This window comes from Danio rerio, chromosome 8, assembly GCF_049306965.1.
Source record: "Danio rerio strain Tuebingen ecotype United States chromosome 8, GRCz12tu, whole genome shotgun sequence".
NCBI classification, from domain to species: domain Eukaryota; kingdom Metazoa; phylum Chordata; class Actinopteri; order Cypriniformes; family Danionidae; genus Danio; species Danio rerio.
Genome location: NC_133183.1, coordinates 12,547,014 through 12,570,109, shown reverse-complemented (window position 1 = coordinate 12,570,109; position 23,096 = coordinate 12,547,014). Strand labels below are relative to the sequence as shown.

General features: G+C 35.6%; 1 protein-coding gene across 3 annotated transcripts in view; it reads left to right on the top strand.

The window, feature by feature from the left end:
* The window catches only part of trim33 (tripartite motif containing 33), a 48,339-nt gene that overhangs the window by 6,000 nt on the left and 19,243 nt on the right, over nt 1-23,096 (top strand). For all 3 annotated transcript variants that reach the window (XR_012383566.1, XM_005166728.6, NM_001002871.2), the window contains exons 2-10: nt 7,290-7,408; nt 9,277-9,424; nt 9,813-9,945; nt 11,176-11,292; nt 11,444-11,558; nt 17,408-17,554; nt 17,806-17,923; nt 20,552-20,916; nt 21,594-21,767. Coding sequence is in view for 2 of the 3 variants with exons in the window: in XM_005166728.6 (XP_005166785.1) it covers nt 7,290-7,408; nt 9,277-9,424; nt 9,813-9,945; nt 11,176-11,292; nt 11,444-11,558; nt 17,408-17,554; nt 17,806-17,923; nt 20,552-20,916; nt 21,594-21,767 (1,436 nt within the window). In the remaining variant the exon portion in view is untranslated. The remainder of the gene's footprint in view (nt 1-7,289; nt 7,409-9,276; nt 9,425-9,812; nt 9,946-11,175; nt 11,293-11,443; nt 11,559-17,407; nt 17,555-17,805; nt 17,924-20,551; nt 20,917-21,593; nt 21,768-23,096) is intronic.

The following is a 23,096-nucleotide window of genomic DNA, read 5'->3' as shown; positions in this document are numbered from 1 at the left end:
TCTGAAAGCGGGAAATAGATGTTTTTAAAATTTCAGTCTCGAATGGTACTGAATTCCAGTATTGTGACAACACTATAATGTTATTCGTGAATCTGAACTTTTCTGGAAATGGACTACAGATTTGAAACAGAATTAGCTTTGACACCTCTTCAAAACCGGTATAGTTTCACAGAAAAAAATTTGATAATACACTTTTTCTTAACCTGTTAAAAAAAACAAAAAAAAAACTTCCACCTCCCAGGGAAATGAGATGAGATGACAGAAGCTGTGTAATCTGCTCAAATTTTGAAGACATAGATTTTCATGTAAACATGATGGACAATATATATTGTGTGGCCAAAATGATTGAGGTCATGTCTATGTATTGCACGATATATTGATTGTTGTAACAGACCTATTGTTGACAACTTGAATATAATTGAAAAATATATGTTAATGTCATGTAATTGATGTCTTTAGTTGACCATATGAATATTCCTTTAAATAAATCATGCGTTAACAAATGTAAAACATTGAATGGGGTTAAATTTAACCCAATTGGTTAATAGTTCAATTCTTACAATGTAAACATACTCTGTTGAAATATTATTCAGCTCATTGGTTTCATGTGTAAAGTAAGAAGATGTTTACTCAAAAACGTTGTACTAAAGATAGAAAGGGTTTTCATTTGCATTTTTAAAAAATATTTTGCGTACAGACTACATCATTGTCAAAACAATACCTGTAATAACACTGTTTTTACATGTCAGGTCAGCAGTTGGCATTGTTTTAAAGAAAAGCTACACATCTGCATGCAGACTTGTAGTTTTTCTTTTGTTGCCTCTGTTGTATTCATGCATGCCTGCAGACTGAACATGTGTTATGCATACGTGTAAAATGACATCCCTTTTTCCCCACAAAAGAAATTGTGTTTTTGTAGTACGTTTACACAGAGATGATAAAAGTAACACTTTCAAAATGTTATTTGTAGGCATAGTTCACCCAAAAATTTTAATTTACTCACCCGACACTTCTTTAAAACCGGTTTGAGTTTCTTTCTGCTGGTGAACACAAAAGAAGATATTTGGAAAAATGCTGGTTGCTGGGACTAGGCATGGGCCTAAGTTACTGACGGTTTAATAACTTTGGATAAAATATCACAGTTTCATGGGATTGTGGTCACTGCTCTAAAATAAGTTATTTTTAAATGTGGGTTAAAAAAAACAACCACTTTTTCCCAACATTATATTTTATTTTAGAAAACATTTATAATATTTTGTAGCAGTAAACATGTCAGGCTAAATAATTGAAATAAATCATTGACTTCAGCTGTCTTCATTAGTTTCAAATACAAAGATTTCTTTATCTGAACACAACATATAAATGAAAAACCTTACATATGCCTTAGGAATGGTATAACATACTTTTGCTATGAAAGTCAATGGGTGCCAGCTACCAGCATTTGTGTGCGTTTAAAAGATGAAAGAATCTCATAAATATTTAAAACCGCAAAAACAAGAATAAATAATGAGGCAATTTTTCTTTTTATGTGAACTATCCTTTTAAAACGAGTAAATATTCAAGAATGCAAAATAGTCTGTTGGCTCATATGTTAATTTACATTGAATTTCTGAACGTTTATTTTTTTAGATTTGGTTGTCAGTCATGACCGTAAACAAACGTAATATATGAAAAATTTTTAACTTTTTTTTCATTCATTGTGATTTATATATATATATATATATATATATATATATATATATATATATATATATATATATATATATATATATATATATATATATATATATTTTTTTTTTTTTTTTCATGAATATAAGTGGCGTTTACGGCTGCACGATATTGGGAAAACAATACATTGCAATATTTGTATTTTTCATGATTTTTATTGCGACGTTTCACCAAATAACTTAAGTGCTCTATTTTTAAATAATTGTTTATATTGAATGGGAAGATTTTGTAGAGGAGTGCATTTGCAGAAAATATAATGGACTAATTGCCAACATAAATACAGTAGAGCAGTGTTTCTTAACCACGTCAAGGAGGACCACCAGCTCGGCGCATTTTCCTGGTCTCCTTAACCAAACACACCTGACTCGAATCATCAGCTCATTAGCAGAGACTGAAAGACCTGTAATGTGTGACAGGCAAAGACATCCAAAACATGCAGTGCTGGTGGTCCTCTAGGAACGTGGTTAAGAAACACTGCAGTAGAGCGACGGTATAAATGAAGGAGTCCAACATCATTCAGGCACAGAAATAAAGTAATCAAATGAACAAACTTGTATAGTCTTCATTATATAAATTATTAAATAAATGTATCTTTTGTTAAAGCTACCAAATGCAATAATAATTCCTTGCGCCCAAATGCTTTAAGCTAATTTCAAATGTTTACAGTCACGGGCCTTAAAACACACAAAACTAATATACTTTCAAGTTTTTTTGGTTAAAATGAAACGACTCCACAATTGTACGTACATGGTCAACTTTAATCCTGGCTCCACATTACAGATCCTGCAATGTAAATATTGTGCATGCACACATGGCGATATTGATGCTAAAGTGATATATTGTGCAGCCCTAGTGGTGTGCAGCTGCAGTTATTCTGCATCTGTTTATTTCAACCCATTACATTTTTTTATTGTAAGAAAGGCTTTTTAACTTCTGCATTTTTTCCAACAAACTTGCATTAAGAATGCAAAAATTATCTCTTGATAACAAAATTGAAAAAAATAACAACGAAATATAACAAAGTATATGATCTGTAATTTGGAAAAGTTAAATGCATGTTGGTGATTCTTTTAATTGCATGATTATTTGTTTAAGATGAATGATGCTCTATACTCCAGCTATGTTATTTGATTGTGTAGTTGCCATTTTTTGTATCAGTAATTGAAGGGTTTGTTTATTGCTGGGTTTGTTTTGGGCATGTCATAGACATTTAATTAGAGCTCACAGGGAGGTAACTCAAAGTTTACCAGTGTGATTCATCACGCTAACCAGACTAAAACTATGCATGACACATGCTGTATCTAAACAGGCCTAGTGCTGTACTAAAACATGTTGACTAGCTAGAGTGGTTGTCAAACTGTTATTCTCAGCTTGACTGTAACCATCTGTTTGTTTGATTGAACATGCATAGCGTGTTCATCAAAAAGCTTCATGTTTAAAACTTGTGAATTGAGTCCGACTGAGTTTAAAAAGTCAGTCAGAATTGAAATGTAAATGTTAAGGATGGTGCTTGGCTTGAATAAAGGCATTTTGATTGCATTACAGGACTCTTCACGTGATGTGTTGTGGAATAGATGTGCCTCAGGCAATGCATCACTGCTTCCAGTTAATATCAGCCCAGAGTAACTCAGCTGTGGGTTGCAGTGTGCTTCAGTGCAGTGTCTCTCTCCAGCTGCTCCCACTAGCCAATCATCAGCAGGGTTTTGCAGCTGGGTGCTTAGAGGAAACTGGCTGAAAGCAGTACGAGCCGGTGCAAACTGGCTCAAACCGGCTTGGACTAGATCTAGCTGTGGCTTTGTGGGGGAATTGATGGTCTGTCAGGGAAATGAGGTTGGGGGGTTGTAGCGTGTGATGAATGGGGGAGGGCTCCATCCAATCACTCAATGTGTTTTCAAATTAAATTAAGATGGAATTAAATTAGTTTTATGAATAGATCATTATTTGTGGTGAAATGCTGCAGTGTGACGCACACAAATAGCAGATTCGTAGCTTCTACAGCAATAACCGCGAATAAAAACCTATGAATTATTGAATAATCTTAATTCCTTTTTGGATATTAAATGCAGAATAAGCCTTCATTACTTTGCATTTCTGTATGAGGGTTTTTTTGCGCGCTCTGCCTTGCTTTTTTCACATAATGGAATTAAAATGACTAAATATTCCAGGTTTATGGCTGGAGATAGTCTTTGATCCGAGAAATCACATTAATTTGCATTTTTTTAAAACTTGATTTGTTAACATTGTGGCAGAAATAAACCACCCATTCACATTTTTATATTTGGTCTGTCCTGGGACATTTATTTTAAGATGTTATCAAAATGTCAACACGTTTCTGTTGCGTGTGGCATGATTGTCCACATGCTTGATTACATAATTGACTTTTAATAAAGATGAAATATGTCTTCTAAGCATCCCTGAGAGATGTATTTGATCTGGGTGTTGTGAACTTGAAATCAGCCTACACTCTCAGAAATAAAGGTATGCGAGTTGTCACTGGTGTGGTACCTTTTTAAAAGGTACACATTAGTACTTAAAGGGTCCATATTAGTACCTCAAAAGTATTAATTAGTACCTAAAAAATTTAAGAGGAACACTTTTGTACTTTTAGGTACTAATATGTACCCTTGAGGTTTTAATATAGACCTTTTAGGTACAAATTTGTACCTTTAGAAAACATACCACCCCAGTGACAGCTCGCATACCTTTATTTCTGAGAGTGTAATTAATCCTGACCTCTAACAGCTAGTTATGCACATCCGCTAGTTGATGTTTTTAGCATATTATATAAGTAGGGCCAGACAGAATCTGCAGACATTTTTTGCTATTTATGTGCAGAATATTTAAAAAAAAAAGAAGAAGATTTTTTTGCGGAAATGATTTTGGGTGTATCGTAACGAAAAAGGTAATATGTTAAATAAAAAATAATACATTTGAAACTTTTATTGAATTTTTACAATGCAAATCCTATTAGATCCATTTATTTGGTAACAAAGCAAGTCTCTCATATAATGTATCTACCATATATCTACTAAAAGACAGAAAGTTTTACTTTACTAACTGTATTTTAAGTAAATCATATGAACATTTTCATATTTGTCTGTAATATTACTGAAACTGATTTACAAACTGAATAAATATAAACTTACATTTACACACAACTAATAAATAGACTTAACGATGGGCTGAAAATCTGTGCATTTCTGCGCACACAGATTCCGTGTGGGCCTAGTTATAAGGAAAATAACTTTATTCTCTTGCCAACCAAGCATTCACTGGACTAGTGCTGCAAAAAGTTATGAGTAATCAATCACATACAGAATAAGAGGTGCATAATGTGTGTACTGCGTACATTTGACATATATTCATATATAAATGCTTACATGTATTCGATCAAATATTTACATATGTTTACATTATTTATTAGGGCTTTTTTTTGTTAAACAATTGTTTGAGCAATGAGCATTGATATCGCAATTTAAAGTGCTCAGCACACATGAGTACACCCCCCACAAATCTCTCATTAAAATAAATATTTTCTATAGGAAGCTATACAATATATTATCTTTGTGCATATATATTAGTTTAGTCAGTACTGAAGCCAAATCTGGAGCTTATCTAGCAAAATAACTTATGATAACGGTCCAAAAACTAGTACACCCAACTTTATATGTTATAGAATATTAAATAAATAGATTTAATAGAAAAAAAGTTTTCACAAAAAGCAAAAATCAAGAGGAACAAAAATAATATAAGTAATTTTATCAATGTTGTAGTTTGTAATTTTTAAACAATATTTTGCATGATTTTAAATGTATTAATTTTCAATTTCTAAAGATGTGCTGTGACTTAAATATTATTTTAATAAATATATCTGTTGAATTGATCTGTTTTGCTCAAATGCACTAATATATATTACCCATATTCACTGAGAAATGGATTTTTTTAAATGGAATGTACTCTATTATGCCGAGCACAGTTTGTGTCTGCAATAATCACATGGATTAGATTGGTATAAGATATTATAATTTATTATTACTCATACAATGATAGTAATTTACACTGCTTGATTACTGTTGGACACCCTAGAAAACCAAAGCGCTGTTTATTTATTTAATTTTGCTTGTAATTTATTGTAATTTATGCGAATGCACTGCATAGAAAAAGACTTGATCATTTCAGTCCACCCAAATTAATTGAATCTTTCCAAAAAGAGCTATACAAATCATTTCATATTCTAATTGAGATATATACTGTTAAAAAAAAAAAGGAACACTTGGAGTTGCATTGTATGGTTTAAGTGTTCCGTTTATTTTTTTAACAGGGTATATTGCAGCAAAACAAAATATCCCAATGCCAGATTTTTCCAATATCATCCAGCCCTATTATTTATATATAATACAAATTACATATAAATATATAAAAATATAAATGTTGTTGTTTCATTTATTTGTTTTTATGTATGTGTGTTTATATATGCATAATAAATATACACAGCATTTACATATATAAATACAAACTAGATCTGCACGATATTGGAAAAATCTGACATTGCAATATTTTGTTTTGCTGCGATATCTATTGCGATATGAATATAATACCACCAGATGATTTTAACTGCTCTATTCGGGCAGATTTCAATCATTTAGGGAGTGTCCAAACTCAGTCCTGGAGGGCCGCTGTTCTGCATATTTTTGTTTCAGCCCCAGTTAAACAAACCTGAACCAGCTAATCAAGCTCTCTCTAGGTATACTTGAACCCTCCAGGCAGGTGTGTTGAAGAAAGTTGGAGCTAATCTGGAGTTGTAGTTTGGGCACCCCTGATTTAGATCAACTGGGATAATCAAATCTTTTTCTATGCAGTGTATCGGCATAAAATATAATAAATTGCAAGCACATTTAAATACGAAAGAGCCTAAATAAAAGTTAAATAAACAGAGCTTTATGGTTTACTGGGCAGTTTGAATGAAGTGTAATCAGTGTAATCAAGGACAATGAAACGTAAAATCACATGGTCATCGTTATATAAATCATTTCAAATCTTTCAATTAAATCTTTTATTCTTTAATAAGCATCAAATTTTGTGATGTGACTATTGCAGATACACACATTGCAATATCGATGCTCAAATGAGACATTGTTCAGCCCTTATACAAATACTTTATTTTAGCAGCGATTCACATTTTGACAGCACTACACTGGATTTGCATATTTATATAAGAATTATATTACATTTTTATTAATATATATCATATTCTAGGTATTTTTTACAGCTTCATGTTTGTTGTACTAAAAATGTAGGAATGTCTCTCAAGCATCTGCTCTTCAGTGTTTGGACTTCTAGCAGTGAAAATAAACCACATTAAACTGAACGAAACTGAACTTCAACTCTGAAAACTGGACTGACACAGTTTGATTTTCTAGAACTTCTATGTTAAGCTGGTTTGACACAATCTACCTTGTAAAACCGCTATAGAAATAAACGTGAATTGAATTGAGCTGTTTGTTTCCAGACTTTGCTAACTCTGTCTCTCTGTGTTTTTTTTTTTGTTTGTCTCTGTGCAGTGAACGTCATGCGTTGTACGGTGTGCCATCAGGACTACAAACAGATTGACATGGTGGACAATTACTTCGTCAAGGACACTTCAGAGGCCACAAACACGTCAGTGGAGAACTCGACACAGGTCAGACGCTAAAAATTGCAGGATCATTTTTAACATTGCTTTAAAATTAGAAGTAAATTGAGCATCCTGTAAGTGAAATTTCACACTTCTTGTCTTGTAGGAAAAATACTTTAAGTAAAATTGAAAAATTGAGGCTTATGCTTGTTTTTTGTTGTCCAGGGTCACATGATGTTTTAATTTTTTCTGTGTGTATGAATAGTGCAGATTCGTTTATTCAAGCAATGTTTGTTTTGTTAGTTCAAGCAATGATCAGCATGTTTTAAACTACTGTTTACTCCTTTAGATACTATTTTGTTTTATTAGCTTAAACATTGTTATGCTTCAGCTTTTGACTTTAAACCAAAAAATAAGTCCTCTAGTCATTTCTTAAAGGGTATCTGCAGGGTCCTTAATGACCCCTTCTCTTTAGTGGTGCAGTACGGGTCACCTTTTTCAGGCTTGCGTTTCCATTACAAAATCAATGGTACTCTTTTGGTGGGTGTGGTGTACAACAGAAAGTTTCAGTCGACGTCATTTTCGCTCACGAAAATGTCAAAGTAAAAATTATAACTGCCGATCAATGATGCAAAGTAGCCTACTGTAACGTCTGTGACCCTTACAGTCTCCGATATGTTATCAATTACAGAAAAACTACACGCAGCATACATTTAGTTATTTTTTTGGGTTCAAAAACAACATGCAACATATGGCTCACAGTCAGTGCAAACCTCTCATCTGTATCTTTAATCTTCACCAGCACATGTAACCTCTTTTTAGAGAGTAATTCCGTCATTCCGAGGTCATAATAGTCCATAAGGTGATGATAATAGTTAAGCATGGCAGTTTGTTTATGTTTTAGGTTAAAAGAATCCTTTGCTTTTTAAACTTCTTATTTGTTTTTTCGCATGCAGTCTTGCATTTGTTTGTTTCTGAAAGGATCATGTGTCTGAAGCACTTCAATAATCTCTCGCGCGTTATTATGATCAGCTCCAGAAGTTTGTTATTTCAAATATAGACCCATGGCAAACTCAAGCAAGAAAGCGAAACCGATCGCACTTTAGACGGCCTTGTAAAAAACTATGGGGCACTGATTTTGGGGTAGATTCTGCTTGGACGGCCTTGTTAAAAAAACTATGGGGCAAAGGTTACGGGGTAGATTCTGCTTAAAGGGCCTTGTAAAAAAACTACAGGCACAGATTACAGGGTAGATTCTGCTCTTCTTCTTGGCTTTGTGGCTGTTCCTCAAGATAAAAAGGTTTGTTTGAGTTCGGTTGACCATTGCTCGTTATTGTATGTATATATTATTACGGTGTAATGTCTCTGCTGTGTATTTAAAACATGGTGCTTTCTTTATTTTTATTCTGCTTGTTGTACGAGCGACTGACTTATCTCTGTAAACCAATAGCTTTCAGTTGTGCGTCTAGTGGAAACTGCCATAAGCGTACTGAACCGAACCAAACTGTACCGGACTGTACCACTCAGTGGAAACAGCTCAAAAAAGTCTTAAATCCTTTGAAATAATGTGTTGTAAATCTTAAACCATTTTAAATGGGTCCTAATGTTCCTATGTCCATGTAAAGCTATACCCAATTAGGCCAACACCCATCCAATCACTAGTAATATATTTTCATAAAAGTTTTAAGAAACGTTTATTTATTAACTCTATTCACATATGAATATGTTTTGATTATCTTCCTTACAATAACATTTGTTTTTCAAAGTTTTAACTTGGCTATTAAAAATATATTTGGCGTTTAGCCTTGTGTATGTCTGAAATGTATTTATTATTGCATTAAAATGGTCTTTTTAAATTAGTCTTAAAATTGACTTGATGAACCCTGTAGAAACCCTAATTTAAGAAATGTCTTACTTTCTTTTCTCCATAACAGGTGTGCACCAGCTGTGAAGATAATGCCAGTGCTATTGGATTCTGCGTTGAATGTGGAGAGTGGCTCTGCAAAACTTGCATCGAAGCGCACCAAAGGGTCAAATTTACCAAGGACCATAAAATACGCAAAAAAGAGGAAGTGTCTCCTGGTATGTGCCATAAACTAATTAATTTGCATATTAATCTGCTTTTATTTGCAAGGCAGTTACGATATGATCGTTTTCGTTATGACTTTGCTTTGCTCTAGTGGCGCGGTTGACGTTTGGATCTTTCTGCAACTGTGTACGGAGTGTCTGTTTTTCGCATTAAGCAGGCAGTACCGTAGTACAGTTGCTATGGCAACAGGCAGAGTTTTAGAGAGAGTCGCTTGCTCGGCCTGTACTGTTTTCATTAAAGCTAACCCACTTAGTTTTCCTCATTTCGATAGAGTTTGGCAAGGGGCATATGAGAACATATGGGAGTCGTAGACTGTGAGAATAAAGTACAGCAGGGAGAAGTAATCGAAACAACGTGCATTTGATTGGTTGTGTGTTGTAGAGTCTGTTGGGACATCAGGCCAGAGACCAGTTTTCTGTCCGGTACACAAACAAGAGGCCCTCAAGCTCTTCTGTGAGACCTGCGACACTCTGACCTGCAGAGACTGCCAGCTACTTGAACACAAAGAACACAGGTCAGCCGGACAGCACTGTTTACACTTTACACACAACAACATCATCATCATCATCATAATAATAATCATCTTCATCTGCACTGTAGTTAATCACCTGGCATTGCATGAAGGGATTTTTAAGCAAGAATATTAAATTGACTTTAGGTACCTCGAATTAAACATCACATTAAAGGAATAGATGACCAGAAATTTCTTTTGTCCTTTGATTTCAGTGATGTGGAAAAGGCAGAATCCAGTCATTAAAAAGTGATTTACTTTACAACGCAGAAAATGTCACATTCATTCATTCATTTTCTTTTCGGCTTAGACCCCTTATTAATCTGAGGTCACCACAGCAGAATGAACCACCAACTTATCCCGCATATGTTTTACGCTGTGGATGCCCTTCCAGCTGCAACCCATCACTGGGAAAAGAAAATGTCACATAATTTGGCAAATTCTAGCTGAATAAATCAAAAGTAGGACTGCACACATACAAATTATGATATGTTCTTGTGTCTTTTTATATAGGTATATTTTAGGAAGTAGCCAAAAATAATTTTTTTACTATAAATATATCAAAATGTATTTTTTAATTAGTAAAATGCATTGCTAAGAACTTTGGACAACTTTTAGAAAATTCGGACAACTTTAAAGGAGATTTTCTTCTTTAATTATTTTAGATTTTTTTGGAAGCCTCAGATTCCAGGTTTCAATAGTTGTATCTCAGCCAAATATTGTCTTATTCTAACATCAATGGAAAGCATATTTATTCAGCTTTCAGATAATAGATAGATCAGTTTTTATTTTTAAATTGACACTTATGGCCCAATCCTGATTCTATCCCTTAGCCCTTCCCCTTGATTGTAGTGCTGTCCTATTTTTTTACGGATAACATTTTGAAGCCTTTCACCATCTCACTCTGTTTCAAGGGCCAAGGGGAGACCATTTTTTCTTTACAAAAATAAAATTGGGATTATAACATTGTCATAATAAAAAGTCAAAATGCAACTCTGGTTCACCCTGAAGAATTTATGACACAAATTTAGGACTTTTGCAATATTGTAATAATGATAATCAAAATTATTACCTAAAGCAATAATCACCAGATCAAAATATCAGTGTACAAAAATAACTAGAATGGCCGTTATTTCTGTACTTTCCATACAGTTAGTACCTCTAAAAAAACAATAACACAAAAGTACCCCAAAAAATATTTTTAATCTCAATCACCACCACCTCTTTTCACAGGTACCAGTTTCTAGATGAAGCCTGTCAAAACCAGAAAGGCATCATTGCGACATTCATGACTAAGTTACAGGAGAAGAGAGGCTTAGTGGAGTACTCTGCATCTGAAGTGCAAAAAAGGTAGGACTTCTGTTGCTTTAGTTTAATAGTAGATGACGTTCAAATTTGATTACCACGTCTTATAAATCTTGTTTTATGTAACAAAGAAATATAATTAAATTGCCTGGCAGAATTTATGTGCACTACTTCAATGTCTTTTTGTTCACATTAGACTCAAAGAAGTTGCTGAGACGCATAAGAAGGTGGAACATGAGATAAAGATAGCAGTCTTTACTCTTATCAATGAAATCAACAAGAAGGGGAAATCTCTGCTGCAGCAGTTGGAGGTAAGTTTCACATGTATGTGTGGAAAAATGCATTAAAGTGATCAACCACTGATCAACCATTACAATAAAATGTATGATACAACTTTAAAATATACAATCCACCAAAAAAGAGAGAAGAAAATCAACATGCAGCGGCACAAATAATTCAATATAGATGAAAGCATCTGCTAAATGAATAAATAGAGATCATATGAAGCTTGTAGGTCCAAAGTTCAGTTAATACAACTGCACAAGTAAAAAATAATGAGCGTGTCACATTTAATGGTGAATGCGTGCCTCATTTTACAAACTCTCTGGCGTCCCTAGAATATCTCTTGACATTTAGCTCTAAATACCTCATGGATCATTTTTTATTGCATGATGTAAATGTATATATTTTTGTTCTATTGACCTTATTCTAAAATGCGGAAGTGCGCTTGTTTTCGTGATTGTCTTAGAACTTTCGATTCAGTCGCCTATGGGAGAAATGACTAGGAATAATAAACGGCAGAAAACGGTCAAACTACTTGCTCTACAAACAAATGTTTGCATGACTATACAGAACAAGTAGAATAATATAATAAGAAAATATCAAATTGCAACATCAAGCAGTGTATCGAGCAGTTTTAAACGTCAAAAAAATGAATGGAAGTGAATGAGACCGGAAGTCTCAAGCCAAAGAGATTCAAATGGCAGCGCCTGCTCGTCAGCGGAGAATAAGGTGAATTGTCTTGTATTTCTTTAAATGCAAATAAGCTGCTGTTCCCCACCCCCGTTTTCAGAAGTGGGTGGTGACTTTACAGCTTGTGCTTCGGATTCTCATTGCAAAACCATACAAACGTCTACGTTTAAAAGCCTTGTCAGTTTATATTCTAGATATATTTTTTCTGAAAATGTAACCTTGATGAGCTTGCATGCAGAAAGCCCAATATTAGATGTTGTTTATCAAGCACATTAAACAAAGTTTTTTTTTGGTGCTACATTATAAAAGACAGAAGGATCAATAAGCTCTGAAGTTAACGGTTCTGCTATCGGTACTGAAGAATTATTGCTGAACAAACATTACTTACAGTAGCATAATTTAACTGACCAACCTTTTCTAATTTACGATATTGGATATTCGTCCACACAGTTGGCAATCATGAGAAATGCTTGTGTTTTCGTCGAGCGCGTCCAGTATAAAAGCCTTCACAGTTCTTGGCTGTGGACACGCATTCAGCCGAGGCTCGCGCTAAGCGCACACACATAGCTTGTGACACAGACTCGCGCTCACAAAGCTCTCAAGTTTGCGCAGTGAACAAACCAGTTGTATTTCCTGGACAGCGACAATGCCTGTTGCAACAAGTTGTTTTCTTGTATTAGCGGAAATGCAAGCAATTTGACAAAGTGAAAGTATCTTTCAAAAGTGCATTAACTGTGATGCAGAGTTTTGACTGCCTAGCTACTAACGGTAACTTTACATCATCCACGTTATGCCAACAGTTAATCACCTAAATTAGTATAACATTAATAGTTTAATAAACATCCGGTTACAATGAAAACAGTATGTTTTTGCAGTAGCCTAGATAAATCTTAAACATTAAAAATGCTTTTACATCAGTTAAAACATATAAACATGTATAAAAAACAGCTTGTTACATTGCAAGACGGTTAACTCCCAAAACACTGTTAACTCATTAATGTGAATGTGGTAATGAAAAATCTAAATATCTGATTATTTAACTGCTTTTCGGAACTCACAGAGGGTATTTTCAACTGCAGGGAGCACAGTAAACCAAGAAAGACCCCGCCTTCTGCCAGAAAAGGCAATTATGTTTATTTTTCTCCAGAAGAATGGTTAAAAACTGAGAGTCATTTTCCTTTAAACCATTTAACATTTTTACAGGAAAAAAAATACTGGTTTTGCTTTATTTTACATTGAAAATGTAATGATAAAATAAAGTTGTTAATGCTGTTCAATTAGTTTTTATTTTTTCATAAAAAACACTACAAAACGTAGCTGATGAACCACGACCTTTATGTGTGGTTTGTCAAGATATTTTGGCTAATGACAGCATGAGACACGCTAAACTTCGGCGACACCTTGAAACCAAGCATGATGAGGTAGCAGGAAAACCTCCAGAATTTTTTGTGTGTGTGTGTGCGCGTGTGTGCGTGGGTATTTGGGAGGAGGGGGGCGCCAATGGATAAGTTGTGTCAAAAGGGAGGCCCACTGTCTTAGACTTTGAAAAACCCTGATGTAATGTAATGTGTATTTATTTTGCGCAATTATTGTGTATGACAATACACCCAAAGCGCTTCACAACCATGAGGGATGATGCGACGGTAGCCACAGGACAACGGCACCAGTGCACTCACCACACACCAGCTATTGCCAATTTGGTGGATGGGGATGATTGGGAAGCCATGATGGTAAGGGCCGATGGAGGGCATTTGGACAAGACACCGGGGTTACACCCGTACTATTTACGAGACGTGGCATGGGATTTTTAAAGACCAGGACCTCGGTTTAATGTCTCATCTGAAAGACAGCACTCACTGATAGTATAGTGTCCTCTTCACTGTACTTGGGCATTAGGACTCACACAGACCACAGGTTGCGCTGCCCCTGCTGGCCTCACTAACACCACTTCCAACCACAATCAAGTTTTTCTCCTGTGGTCTCCCATTCGGGTACTGACCAGCCTCAGCCTGCTTGGCTTCAGTAACCATTCATAGTCGATAATAATCAAAAAAATATCAATAGTAATACTAAAGTTGGTGATGATGAAAGTATTATTTGTGATGAGGGTAGCAGTGATAATAATAATAATAATAATGAAGGTAATAACAGTAACTATATTAATCGCACATACCCAACACAAACCATTTATGTACACCAACCAACCCAACACCAGTCTTGCATGTGAACACAGCAAATCTCACAAAATCTCTGGAGACTAAATAGTAAACATTGTGAACGAATAAATGAAAACGCATTTGTGCTGTTGCCTCAAATCGACAAGCTGATCCTCCATCTCTGCTGTCCACATCCGTTTCACTTTGTGCTGCACCATGATTGTGTTTATTAAGTCTTCTGTCAGCTTACTTGCTGATTAGATGTGGTTTCATTTGACATGATAATCTTTAGCTAATATGTGAATTTGTTTTTGGGGTTTCTGATGGTAAATATTAAGCATATCTTAGATTTTGAACAAAATAAGTCACTCTTAACACGCCTCACACCACAGGAATTGCCTAGGATTTTCATAACGAGAGAAATAAGCTCAAAATCAGCTTTATTATCTCGTGCGTGCCCAGCCCAACTTAGATTTAAATTTAGGGGGGTTGGGAGGTGTACATTCCTGAAGGATTTTAAAAACAGTGATTACTAATATACTGAATGACTCCCTTTTTGAGTGACTCGTTTCTTTTGTAACACTACTTAGTAAGTCTTTGTTGATTGCTCAAACAACAGCACTATTGCAAGTTTTTAAGCGTCAAAAGCATATTGAAGCCTCATTAGCATGCATCTAGTAAATGTATTGGGATAGCAGATCAGTCTCTGGTGATCCGATCACAAATGGTCAGCCGAGATGGATTTTGTATCCCAATGTTAATTGGATTTCTTATCGCATGTTAAGACCCAGTGAAAACAAGGTTAAGTTTTTATAGTAACCACTCAGTGTGAGTTTTGTCACTTGCCATGCTTGTGAACTGCTGCGGGGAAGCATTACTGATGGTGTTATTTGGAGAAAAACTGCAATTGCAAGAATGAATGAAAGAACAGCAGTTTATTAATGAATTCTTAAGGACAGAATTTACCCCTCCATGAGATATTCAGCATCTGAAGGATAAGGATGACACTCAAGGATGATTTTTCGACAATGAGACGGATGGGTTTAGAAAGGCTAAATAAAAGTGGCTAAAAGTGAAAAATGTAAATTGACATTCAGAGCTGTTGTCCGACACCTACAACAGCGTTCATTAGGGTTTAACCCAAATTAAGACCAGTCGACGCCTCTGACTGCAATTCACACCACAGTGTGATGAATGATCCCTGCTGGTGGCACTGTGTTTAATTATGTTATATTGCCAGAGAATTTTCAGTCGTCTCATGACTGATAAAGCTGCTCCTCAAGTTAAGTGAAAGCAAAACAGGCCATGTTCACAGATACTATATGCAGAGTATATGCAGAGTTTGCAACTGGAGCTTATTTAAAACATTAACATATACATTGGGTACATTTACATTGACACCATTAATCCGATTTTAATGCACTGAAGACAATATTCTGATTAAGAGTCTGCCATGTAAACAGCGGTTTTTAATTGGCTTAATCTGGCTTAAATCATAAGTGAACTAAACAGAAATCTAATTAAGACTTGTGGAGTATGCCGATTTCACTCACATTATTGAAGTGCAGTAAGAACATGTAAACACCGCAATCAAACTATTACCATCATGTAGGGCTTTCCGCTGTATTTTGCGACAGGATATTCTATACACACATGGCTGTTTGACACCATTCTCTGCACGCACTGGGTCAGTAGAGGATCACAGACACACACATTGTGAAATGTGGAGGGTTTCATTTTTTCATTGGGTGTGAGGTGTCAATTTCCATTAAAACAACACTCCCAGACCAGTTTGTACTTCATGCTTACTTCCAATACCTCTGGGGGCATGAAGGAAATAAAAGTAAAACTGCTGAACTGCAGTTAAATTGAAAAAAATAAATAAAAATAAAATAAATAAATAAAACACCCAAAATTGCATGAAACGCACGAGATCTGCGCGGGACTAAATTTTGAATCCCAATCCCGCTCCCGCCAGGTTTTACCCCGAACATGACCGCTCCCGCTTATATTCAGCATTTTTTGTCCCGCTGCCTGACCCGCCCAGTTTTCTACCCGCTGCACCCATTCCCGCTAACAAGCTATACAGAGTACAGCGATTTTGCTAGATGGCCCGCTCCCTTCCAAAATTAAACCAGTTACCGACCGCTCCTGCACTTTATTCGAAAAATGTATTCCCGCGCCGCAGAAATGTGGTCAGTCCTGCGGTTCCACACAAACATTTGGTCTATGGAAGTCAATTAAATATGTAATATTTCTGTAATAATTTTTGTATTTAATGATAAATTATTGTATGTTGTTCCTTTATTGTTTCTTTCATTTAAAAAAAAATTATCCAGAAAAAATGACATTTTGTTTAATTGGAATCTAGAAAAATGTAATTCTGTATACAGCTGAAGACACTATTATTAGCCCTCTTTTTATTTTATTTTATTTATTATTTGGTGATTTTTAATAGAACATGAAAAATATGTCAGTATTTTCTGTTTTTTATTATTCTGGAGAAAGTCTTGTTTATTTTAGTTTGGTTGGAATAAAAATAAACTAAAAACTGCTATGGTCAATATTATTATAGTTAGATAGATGGATGGACGGACAGATGGATAGATGATAAATGGATAGGTTATAGATGGATAGATAAATGGATGGATGGATGGATAGATGATAGATGAATCATTGACACCTCCCACCCTTCATTTTTGTCCGCGAAACCCCTTCTCCCTACCCCCCTTATTACTTTCCTGATCCCCCACCACACTCTTCAACCCCCCCTCCAGCTCTTTACTTTAGTCCGTGACCCCCACCCCCACTTTTGTCTGCGACACCAAGCTCTTCCCGTTTGTCAGCTATCTATATATTTATATTAAATTAAGCCTCAGGGTAACTAAAACTTGAACTTAAAAATAAATTAAATATATATTTTTTAAAGAAAAACTAAATCTATTTTGAAGACCAATTAGTTTTTTTTTTTTTTTTTTTTTTGAGTCATTCCTAATGTTCTTCTTGTTCCTCTTGATTTCCTCCATCTACAGAGTGTGACCAAAGACAGGAGCATGAAGCTGCTGAGCCAACAGAGGGACATCAGTGTTCTGGCCCAGCAGATCATCCATGTGCTCAACTTCACCAACTGGGCCATCACTAACGGCAGCAGCACTGCCCTGCTCTACAGCAAGAGACTGGTCAGCCATGCTTCCAACTCTCATAAAAACAAGATTCCCTAATATTCACCAATGCGTCTCATGTACTGGAACTCCACCTGTCAGCAATTACAAATGCTGTGTTCATTATTTCACACACGTTGCTGTATTTGAAATCATGTTGTTTAATCTGAGTCGGATCCTTGTTTAGTTCAATTACTGAAATGACAAACAACATTGCTATTGTTGATTATTCTTTCCTTTGTGTTTCTCTTTTGTTTTTGGCACTGTAGATCACGTACCAGCTGCGTCTGATTATGAAGGCCCGTGTGGATGCAGTACCTCCAGCTAATGGAGCAGTTCGCTTCTTCTGTGACCCAACCTTTTGGGCCAAGAATGTGGTTAACCTTGGTACTGACTCAACATGCATCTGATATCTGGTTTTATAGCATATTGAGACCAAAAGCCCATTGGCACCAAGTCCATTTTTAAAATTTAATGTAATTAATTAATTTATTTAATTAATAATTTGAAATATCATCCTATTTTCTAGTGGTGTAACAGATCACAAATCTCCTGGTTCGGATCACATAATGTTTTTTTTTTTTGTCACGAATCAGACCATTACTTGCATCAGCCAAATAGGGGAGGAGACAAATGTCATTTGCTTTTATTTATTACAAAAACAGCACTGCAAGACACTTGGTTTTAACAAACAAAATGTAGAACCTGTAATTTAATTAAAAATATAATGAAGAAATACTCAGATGAATAAAAATAAATTGTAAGAATATTCAGTAATGTGAAAAATTCTGTTACAGCTGTACTACTGTTACTGATAACACTAAATGTAAAAATGTAACAATCGGTACAACCCATATTTATTTTTAGTCTCATTTTTAATAAATGATTCAGTTATTTACTCATAAAACTTCACATTTCATTACTAGACGTGTCATTTTTAAGGAATTATAAAGCGGCATATTTTCCATATCTGGTTGTTGCCACCTATTGGCTAAACAATGTAAGGGCTGCCTACAACTTTCATTTTTGAGCGTCAATTTAAATGCAAATGACTGTGATTTTAATCTTTACCATAAACATCAGTGGTTTTATCTAAATTATAAACTGTTATCCCAGTACTTCTGTGCTATTTGACTGTTTGTAAGTTCATAACTAACTAAGACTAAAGACTGAATCTCTCTCTTGATTTTTGTGTTTTTAGATTTCAAATGTTTTCATACATGTTATTTGAATGACGCGAGAGACAATCTCTCTGCAATCATTACAAATTAAGGATGATTCTGTATTAATCCGCAAACCACATGTGTCCCGAACCGTGGATTGTGATCTGTACAAATCACTTGATCCATTACACCCCTACTGTTGCCTTGACACTCTCTTCAGGTGCTTCATGACCCTGTTTTTCCTCAATGTTGATTATAATTATTTTTGTTTTTTGCCTGCAGTAATACAGAATTTTTTGTTTAGTTTTTTCAGATCTTTTTCTAGATTCCCCATACTATTGTATTTAGTTTTGTTGTACATTTCATTTTATAATGTTCTTAAAAGTATTTGCATTGAACATGTTAAAACTTGAAACATGCAGTACAAACAAGCAAACAAAACCCGTCCCACACACACATTTAGGTTCTATAAAACATGAATAATATAAAAATAAAACATAAATAATTAATGATATTAAGTAAAAGGTTTCCATTTTCTTTTTGTGATCTAAAACGGGTTGAGAAAAAATATATCAGTACCACTACTTAGAGTATATAATTTTTTTTTCAAAGGTCAAGTGGTGTAAAAGTTCCATACGCCATTGTTTAAAGGTTTTTGGAAACTTTCCTTCCTTTGAGCAATATTATGCCCAATCCCAATTCTATATTTGCACCCCTATCCCATGAGCCTTAAAACGGAGTGTGAAGGGGAAGGGCTTCAAAATTTACCCCCCAAAAAATAGGACAGCACTACAACACCTGCACATGTCATCATATGTAATCACGATCTCTTGCTTCATATGAGATCAACGATCACGACTGCTGTAGTTATTCCAGTTGGTATTTATTTTCAGGAAATCACTGAAGGCAGCAATATCATGTTGTCATATCAATATAATGTGGTAAAAAGATACACAGACATAACTGTACTGTGCATTTACTCTGTGGCCATATTCATCTATTTAAACACACGAAAACAACATTAACATTATAGCAGACACTGTAAGATCTCATTCCCAGCCACTGGACCTCCCTGACCGGGTAATCCAGTGTTATCGAATGTCAGAATGTTGTAGGACTGCAGTACACTGGTTATTATTAGGGAATATAGATCACGAAATTTAGTGGTTTTTATTTTTGCAATTTTTCAAAGAATGATGGTAAAACACGAATGCGGCTATGAACGTATTAAAACATGTGCTCGTTTTTTGTAAAAATTCATAATAATGTCAAAAAAATACTAGTTTGTGCATCTCCTGACTTCCGTGTGCAGCCATGCTGCCATTGCAGATTGTGTATTTTGGGAAATTTTTGTACTCCTTGGTATCAAGAGTGGTCCTGAAAAATCTGTTTCGAGGGGTATCTAGCCCTTCCCCGTAGCCTTACACCTTTAAGCTAAAGAGAATTGATTAAGGGAAAGGGCTAAGGGGTAGAATTGGGATTGGGCCTTGACCTTCTAGCCATCATTTTACCATTTTCAATATTTTTTAACTAATGCTGTTAATCCAATTTTATTTTCTTATTTATTAAATATATATTAGTTACGTTTTTTTCAGACTTGGTGTGAACAGGCATTTACATGCTTTATAATTAATTTTTGTTCTGGCAATCTTTTATTTAATATTTTATGTTCTTTTTAAGTGTTTGTGTTTGTAATTTGTTTTCTGAAATATACTACAGCATTTTTAAAACCTTTTATTCTAATAAACAATGTCCATTATTTCATAATACATTTGATTTCTTTTAATTTATGCATTTTCTCCTTTTTGTTCTGGCAATATTTTTGATCTTCTCTTTTTTTTTAATCATTCAGGCAATCTAGTCATTGAAAAAGTTGCTCCTACTGCTCCTCCGTCCAACATGATGGTCAATCAGCAGATCTCTCCCGGTCACAACCACCCAGGTAAGCACTCAGGACAGATCAACCTGGCCCAGCTGAGGCTGCAGCACATGCAGCAGGCAGCGATTGCTCAGAAACATCAGCAGCAACACCAACACCACCAACAACAACAACACCAACACCAACAACAGCAGCAGCAACAACAACAACAACAACAACAACAGCAGCAGCAACAACAACAACAGCAACACCAGCAACAAATTCAGCAGCAGATGCGCATCGCCTCTCAGATGTCCCAGCATCCCAGACAAGGAGCTCCACAAATGATTCAGCAACCTGTAAGTTAGGAATTAGCTCTTTCCTACTTTACATGTTTGATTTATTCTGGACCAGGATAATTGTGTGTGCTTGTGAAGCTGGTTGCACAATCAAGTCTTAAAAGATAAGCTTAATATTTATCAAAATGCATTTTAGTTAGAATAATTAGCAGGGCTGTGTGATTGAAGACAAATATGAAATGTGATGGCCAGATGATCATAATAATTACTTATTACCTGTGATAAAATAAGTGAAGCGCTATGAATACTTTGCAAGTAGCAAGATTTCATCTGACAGTGAAGTCGCAATTGTGATTGAGTTTTATTATGTGATCATTTTTGCTTTGCTAGTTATTACACATTGTTTAATATGTACTGAGTATTTATGTTTTGACCAAAGTCATAAAGAATGTAGGCTGCCAAACACATGCAGAATTTGACATTGTTGTGAATGTGCACACAGCTGTTCTTCTGAAAACTGTCAGCAGTGGTTGTTTACTTGATCTGTAATCTACTACACATACAGTATTTGAATAGTGTTCAGATGAGGGCCTCAAAACAGGACAGAAAGTAACTTTTAATTAATTGTATAAGATGATTTTTCTGATGTAAAAATTATGATAACGATTTAGGTGCACCTCAGAGAACACTACAAAATAAAGTTAAAGGATGCAATTTCTTTCTTTGTGTGTTTTCAGCCTCCGAGACTCATTAGTATGCAGGCCCTCCACAGGGGCGGAGTTAATGGTTCCTCCCACATGTTTCCGCCTCATCACCTGCGCATGGTGTCAGCGCAGAACCGCATGCCTTCTGCTCAACCTCGACTCAATGGCCAGCCATATCCCATGATGCAACCTCAACTTCAGAGACAGGTCAGTCAAGACTTTTGCAGGTCTCTAAACCACAAAAAAAGCATATGCTCAAACATGCCTCATTCACACTAGAAGCAACTTTGTAGTTGCCTGTGACTCTGGGTGGCGATTGAAATCATTGTGGGCATTCCCACCTTGAGGTTGCTTGGGTACCATTTGTGGTGATATTCACAGAGAGCGAATGATTTTACATGCCGCTAAAAGTAAACATTAAACTAAATAAAACATTAAACAGTAAACTAAATATAAATGGAATCAGCACATAAAATGCTTAATTACACAGACGATCAAGAAAAAAAGTGTGTTCTCTGTCATTGCGGCTATTTATTTGCTGCAAACGCAGTTCAGTGTAGAAATACAGCACAGAGAATATAACCAGCCTCTGTGGTAGCTGAGAGAGGATCATGTGAGCTCTACTGGTGCTCCTATTGGCTGTCGCTCAAGAAAGTTGCTCTTCATTTGCATAAAATTGAAGGATTCACAACTTTGTCATGTCACTCGACACGCCCATCTTGTTGCCAACGGTCGTTGTCGCTCACATAGACGGGGTCACCAGATGTTGCTCACTCTCCATTGAAATCAACGGTTGCTTGTTGCTTTGCCGCTGCGAGTCGCTCGTAGTGTGACCAGAGCTTTACTCTTTTCTACTTTGCGGTTGAGAATCTGAATTAATTGAAAGCAAAATCAATCACTGAAGACAGCAGGGAAATAAAATGGCATGTTATATGTATCCTCAGTAGTTCACTGTCACATCAACAATACCTTAAAAGGCCATGAACCCCCCTTGTTTCAGTGGGGTGTTTTCACACCCCTAGAATAAGTCAGGAAAGTCCAGCTTTGGTTAGGTGGGAGTGTCAAGTGGCGAAAGTGGGAAGGGTTTGCACGAAAAGGGGAGTTTCTGTTCCACAGACGCAGGGGAGATGCATTGACTGTTTACATGGACCGAAGTAATCAAATTATTAGCTAAATTGTTAATTTGTCGACTTACACTGCAGTTTGGCACTTTCATTCAGGAACATTTCATGCATGCCCCTCGTGACAAACAAGATATTGGATGCGAGGAACTGCTGGAAGAGTGTAGTTTTAATGGAATGTTTGATACCGCACTGCGGATGGGGGAAAAAAACCCCCTCCGCATTAGATGCACTAGGTAGGTAGCGTCAGAAAGCCATGCGTATAGACTATAGTCACAAAATGCGGCGAAAATCCTACACGACGATAATAGTTTGATTAAGGTATTTACATACGAAGAACAGCATTTACTGTGAAACTTTCAGTCTGTAATATTGTAGTGATATCACTGTAAACTTTGTAACTAAATTCTTTTGA